The sequence below is a fragment of the Alosa pseudoharengus genome, unplaced genomic scaffold (assembly GCF_046254945.1).
Source record: "Alosa pseudoharengus isolate Yale_2024_CS ecotype anadromous, Long Island Sound unplaced genomic scaffold, YU_APseudo_1.1 YU_APseudo_1.1_scf_13, whole genome shotgun sequence".
Lineage (NCBI taxonomy): Eukaryota > Metazoa > Chordata > Actinopteri > Clupeiformes > Clupeidae > Alosa > Alosa pseudoharengus.
Window position 1 is genome coordinate 13028961 of NW_027468598.1, and position 6742 is coordinate 13035702.

The following is a 6742-nucleotide window of genomic DNA, read 5'->3' on the forward strand; positions in this document are numbered from 1 at the left end:
ACATAAGGGCTTTTGCAGCCCAACTACCAGAAGGATAGGAATATGAGCACTGTGTGAAACTCGACCTAGTCTCCCTAAAGGTCACCTCTCTCTCTCTCTCTCTCTCTCTCTCTCTCTCTCTCTCTCTCTCTCTCTCTCTCTCTCTCTCTTCCCCTTCCCTCTGCATTGGGCTCACTGGCAAGTGATACTCCTTAATCTTGTATCACAGTCAGAGCGTGATTGGATTCGGAGAGAGGACATGGGTTTGAGTGAGTGTGAGTGTGTGTGTTTGTGTGTGTGTGTGTGTACAATGACTGCGCTTCTATGCATATGTCTGTCTGTGTGCTTGAGCTTGAATGTTTGAATTTTTCCTTTGTGGTTGGTTAGGTTGTTCTTGTGTGTATGTTGCTAATATATGTACAGTATGTGTGTGTGCACTGGGTATGGGTGTCTCTCTGTGTGTGTGTGTGTGTGTGTGTGTATGTGTGTGTGTGGGCTGGGGGAAAGCTCCTTTTCATTGCTTGTGCGCTCGTGTTTGTTCTTTTTTTCTCGGCAACCTGCACAATAGCACACACAGAAGTCACACTGGTTTATATGCATCCTGGCCTTATGGTGTTTTGAATCATTCACACACACACACACACACACACACACACACACACACGCATGCATGCATGCATACACATTAATGTCATGATTGCCTATTTTTAGATTAACCAACAACTTACCACAGCAATTTCTAATTAGCTCACAGAGAGACACAGAGAGAGAGAGAGAGAGATAGAGAGCGAGAGAGAGAACAAAGTCTGGCCAGTCAAACATGCCCTCTGAAGTGGAACAGGTCGGGTTAAGAGAGGGAAAGAGAGATAGAGTGAGAGAGAGATATGAAGGTGTGAAAGAAGGGCGTAGGACAACAAGGAAAGGCAAAAAGGCATAATGACCTCGCTGTATAGAAGAGAGAGGGGTTCTGTTCTGACTCACCAGCATACTGTACACTGTGACACAGCCACAGGCACACACACACACACACACACACACACAAACACACACAAACAAACACACACACACAAACAAACACACACACACACACACACACACACACACACACACACACACACAAACACTCTTTTCCAAAGGCCCATTCTTATTCTCACAGCCCAGCAGGCTGGAACCCCCGCCGAGGAAACATGCTTTAGGTTGCACCAGCAAATATGAGGAATATGAGTCATGAAATGTTTCTCTGCATGTGGTGTATTTGGGTTGCAAAGCATATACAAGAATATCATTTGAAAAACTGTGTGCGTGTGTGTGTGTGTGTGTGTGTGTGTGTGTGTGTGTGTGTGTGTGTGTAAGAGAGAAAGAGAGAGATAATTTTTGTATGTCTTAATCTGATTCAAAATATCACCCCTTTACTCTCCATATTTCATGATAAGTCTTTCGTTTTTCCTTTCCTGACAATGTTTACAGGGGTTGGAATAAAGCAACTGAAAGACGATACGTTTTATACTCAGTCTCTCTCCCTAGAGAGAGAGAGAGAGAGAGACTGCCTCGGGTCGCTCTGATGTTGATCCGATCGCAACGCTATTCCTCAAACAGACTGTAACTCGTGCCAGCTAACGTAGGCTGAGCCCTCCACCCATCAGATAGACTGGCGTGCGAGAGAGCCAAGCGTTGGAATTTCTTCCCGTGCTGTCGTCAGGTCGGGACAGTGTAGCGCCTCTAGGACCCTACCCGCGCAGTATCACGCATTCCTTCTAATTCCGGAACCCAGAACGTCTGCAGGTTTCTCCGGGCGGGATGGCAGGCGCAAAGTGCCTTCTCCGGACCCCGAGGTAAAAGGCTTGCGTATGTCGTGACCACCGACGTGTCGGGACGTTAAGTAGTCTATGTAGATTGTTTTTTTTTTTACAATGTCTGACCTGACTCAATGTGTGTTGTTTTCGTATTTTTGGACTTTATGTTAAGTGTTTTCTTCTCAACATTTTAAATGTTTGGGGATGTCCTGTGGTCGTTCTAGTGGTTGGCATCATCCATTTCTTCTCTAAAATCATGACCAGATTAGAATGTGAGACGGGACAAAAAAATAATATTTGACGAATAATTATAGCGCTGTATCATTCGTAATATTATCAACGGGAAATGAGTGCAGAGATTTAATTTAATGGCATGAGTCACGTTCCGTCCCGCTTATCTTCGGTTTGGAAATCGTGAATAAGTCTCGGGCAAAGGCGACCCCACTGCGCGTGGCGCTGGTACATGAAAAATCGCAAAGGAAAGCAGGAAAATGTGTAAAAATTATTGACGGAGATAACCGATTAGTTTGAAAGGCTTTTTGCATCAATCAGTGGAATTGCTCAAATGTCTACTCGTACTCGTCTTAAATTGTCCAGTCAACCGTTTATCTGATGCCAACAACAGGCTATACCTGTTCTGCGTACAGACGTGGCCCATTTACCATGACAGTCCACTCTGTGCCACTTTTTGTTTGGAATAGATGAACCCTCATGAAACGGTGAAAATAGCCTACCACTCCTTTATTTGTTTTCCCTCTGTTCCTCCGTTAACTCTCTGGCTGGTTTAGGAGGGCACGCAGCTCTTGGTCACGTAACCGTACGGGGAACCCGTAATGCGCCGTAACATTACGCACAGGTTTGTCTGCTAAAATCGACCCTGCTTCACGCGCCCTGATTGCATGGGGCGGGCTGAAGTTTCTGTCACCAAACAGCCAAAGACTGCTTCCTTGGGCAGAGGCATACACCACTAAAAAAAAATCGAGCAAGTATCCGTAGCCGTGAACATCATCAATAATTTACTGGGCTTGTCATCACGTCCGTGACACAGACTCGCGCGCACTCGACATAGAAATCCAAAGGCGTGTGGTCATCACTTGCCTTTTAATCTCGCACTCTTCTGTGGTCGGTTTGGCTCGCTCAAGAACAATCTTGATAAGTAGGCTACTGGCACTCTGATCAATCAACTGAGGTGGCTCTCTCTCACTGGCAGGCATCAAAGGTCAAAGAGACCAGGTAAGGGTTACTCGCTTCAGTCGCCATAGCATTTGTGTGTGTGTGTGTGTGCGCGCGCGCGCGCCACGGTAGCCTACTGTATACGACACTTTATAAATTAAAGTAAACATCACAGCACGAGATAAACCTCTTCCTCAGGTGAGGATATATGTCCACGGAGGATCGATAGACAGATGCATGATTCCCAGCCCCTGTCAGTCACCTCCGGAAATCGTTAAATTAATTATAATTTTTATCAGATTGTATCTGTTTTTTTCCCGAGGATAAAACTAAAGATGCTCAGCATCTATCCGTTTAATCACCGGCGCTACTGATAGGAACTGACGCTGATCTGTACTGACAGCCTTAACGCATCGCTCTCTGGGGCGCTACTGTGTTTAGACCTGATTGTGTGACAGACTATTTAAAGGAAGCGGGCACTTGTTCCTCAAGCCACTTGTAGTGGTGGGTCTCAAAGGGAAAGTCAAATTAAGTGTTCTCATTATCAATCAAATTAAAGATGAACATCTGTTTCCTTTCCTGCAGTTTAAACTCGTTTGGTATGTACAGTTCTGTATGTTTACAAGCTTATGTCAGATCAGAATCCGAGTTCATTCTGAATAGACTCTACATTGATCCAGACCAATGAAAGAAATGTTAATGGCTTATTGAACAAGTTCTCAATTTTATTTCATTATATTGTCTGCTCTTTTTTATTTAGCCTTGTAAAGGGTACAAGGTAGTCAAGTAGTGCAGCAGTCTGAAGAGGATTCCTTGCTTTTCCTTCTCTTGTTTGCAGGTATGTACGACTGTCACAGCGCAATTGTCCTTTTAGACAGACACTTCTGTTGTGTTCTAAGCTAAATTCAGTGACTTTGTATGACATGTCTTTTAATGGTGCGGTGGAAATAACAGAGATAACTGAGCAATGTGTGTGTGACACACACACACACACACACACAAACAGACACCCACACACACACATTAGTCAGTTATCTCTATTATTTCCATAACACCATAAAAAGACAATTTCACTGAAAAGTCACTGAATTTTGCTTAGAACAGAACAGAAGCATCTATCAAAAATGACAATCGCACATACCTGCAAACAAGAGGAGGAACTGTCACACCAGTAACCATGACCCTCAGCAGTGTGCTTGAGTTTATTTGGGCAGAGGTGTCCAATTGTAAAGGTTGCGCAATTCATAACAGTTTCAGTCCTGCAGGGTTCCACCCCATTGACTCTCTCAGTCTGTTATGTTTCCCTCGGAATTATTTTGATTTGGCACAACCGGGCGTCTATCGGTGTCAGGTAGTTTACTGAGGAAGGTTACACAATCGTGGAGGGGTTTCTCAATTGAGATGACCAGTGTGAAGTAGGTTGTATTTATGCTGGGCGTTATAGTGACCATTTCATTTGAAGCATCTATCTTTCTAACTTGGTGGCGAAAAGGCTACAGACGTCATAAAATGTCAAGAAAAGTGTAGAATGTGTGACAATAATGTAAACCAAGTTCATAGTGCTACTGTATACAGACTGCAGTCGTGACACATTTCCCCCATAATTGATAACGTGCTTGCAGACCTTTTTATTCCGGATGTTCAGTAAATGCAAGCATTCTGTATTTGTGACATTGGAGAAATTATATCTATCAAACACCATTAACATTGTGGAGAACATTCAGTGTCATTTTGTAGTAAGCAAACTGTATTTCAACAGTGTTTCAAAATTCATATGCAAATCTCAGAATGTGTGCTATATTGGCATGCAGTAGAAAGAAATCTTGTGGTCAATTTGTATATTTTTTGTTTTTGTTTATCTTGGTGTATGCTGGTGGTGTGTGCATCCTGCGTATTGCTTTCTGTTTACTTACTCTTGCATCATCATGTAAGGGGTTTGCAATAATCACCAGCGACATCCTGATCCACCCCTACCCCCCTAAACCAGTCAGAGGTCTGGTTGTGATTGGTGGATCTCAGGCAGGCAGTTCTGTCGAGTAAGACTGTTAAATGCACGAGCAGAGCAGCCTCATGTTTGACCAAGGAACAGGCAGGGAGTGGTGGTGGTGGAGGTGGAGGTGGTGAAGATGGTGGAGGTGGAGGTGGAGGAGGTGGTGAAGGTGGAGGTGGTGAAGATGGTGGAGGTGGAGGAGGTGGTGAAGGTGGATGAGCAGCTGGTGGTGGTGGTGAAGGTGGAGGAGGTGAAGGTGGAGGAGGTGGATGAGCAGCTGGTGGTGGAGGTGAAGGTGGAGGAGGTGAAGGTGGAGGTGGTGGATGAGCAGCTGGTGGTGAAGGTGGAGGAGGTGAAGGTGGAGGAGGTGGATGAGCAGCTGGTGGTGGAGGTGGAGGTGGTGAAGGTGGAGGAGGTGGATGAGCAGCTGGTGGTGGAGGTGAAGGTGGACGAGGTGAAGGTGGAGGAGGTGGATGAGCAGCTGGTGGTGGAGGTGAAGGTGGAGGAGGTGAAGGTGGAGGTGGTGGATGAGCAGCTGGTGGTGGTGGTGAAGGAGGTGGAGGTGGAGGTGGAGGAGGTGGATGAGCAGCTGGTGGTGGAGGTGAAGGTGGAGGAGGTGAAGGTGGAGGAGGTGGATGAGCAGCTGGTGATGGAGGTGAAGGTGGAGGAGGTGGATGAGCAGCTGGTGGTGGAGGAGGTGAAGGTGGAGGTGGTGGATGAGCAGCTGGTGGTGGTGGTGAAGGAGGTGGAGGTGGAGGAGGTGGATGGACAGTGAATGAGCAGCACTCCGATGCACCAGGTTGGGTGGGGGCAGGGCAGGGTATGGTGGAGTAGAGATTTGCATGTAGTGCAGAGATGCTGAGGTTGTGGTGGTTCTGCCACATGACTACAAAAAGTATATGCATGCATGTACAGTACACATGCACACCTGAACGCATGCATCACTTCTGTGAGTGTAATTCAGTTCAGTTCAGTTCAGTGAGGTTTCTTGTCACGACAAATCAGTCTTCGCTCTGTGAAAAGTAAAAGCATTTCTCTCTCACACACACACACACACAAAGTCAAGCACACAGTAGAATATGATTCACACACCAAAACATTCATATCCAGCATTCAACACACACGGTGGCTTTGATTGATACAATCTGACAAAAAAACACAAATCTATCTTTTCTGCTCTTCTTTACCTCCCCCCCTCTCTCTCACACACACACACATACACATACACATACTGTATACATAGGCACACATACAGGCACACACACATAACACACACAAATCTATCTTTTCTCCCCCCCCCCCATATATCTCTCTCTCTCACACACACACACACACACATATACATAGGCACACATACAGGCACACACACACACACACACACACATAACACATACAAACACGCACATAAGACACACAAATCTGTTTTTTCTCCTCTTCTTTACCCCCCTCTCTCTTTCACACACACACACACACACACACACACACACACACACACACACACACACACACACACACACACACACACACATACACGCACATAACACACACAAATCTATCTTTTCTCCCCCCCCCCCCCATATCTCCCTCTCTCTCACACACACACACACACACACACACACACACACACATATACATAGGCACACATACAGGCACACACGCACACACATAACACACACACACCCGCACACGCACGTAACACACACAAATCTATCTTTTCTCCTCTTCTTCACCCCCCCCCTCTCTCTCACACACACACACGCACACATACACATAGGCACACATACAGGCACACACACAAGCACACAAG

At 45.9% G+C, this 6742-nt stretch overlaps 1 protein-coding gene across 1 annotated transcript in view; it reads left to right on the forward strand.

The window, feature by feature from the left end:
• The first annotated feature begins 1647 nt into the window (after window positions 1-1647).
• Window positions 1648-6742, forward strand: part of sphkap (SPHK1 interactor, AKAP domain containing) — a 69106-nt gene continuing 64011 nt past the window's right edge. The window contains exon 1 of the mRNA XM_076281675.1: window positions 1648-1811. Coding sequence (XP_076137790.1) covers window positions 1777-1811 — 35 coding nt within the window. The 5' untranslated portion in view covers window positions 1648-1776. The remainder of the gene's footprint in view (window positions 1812-6742) is intronic.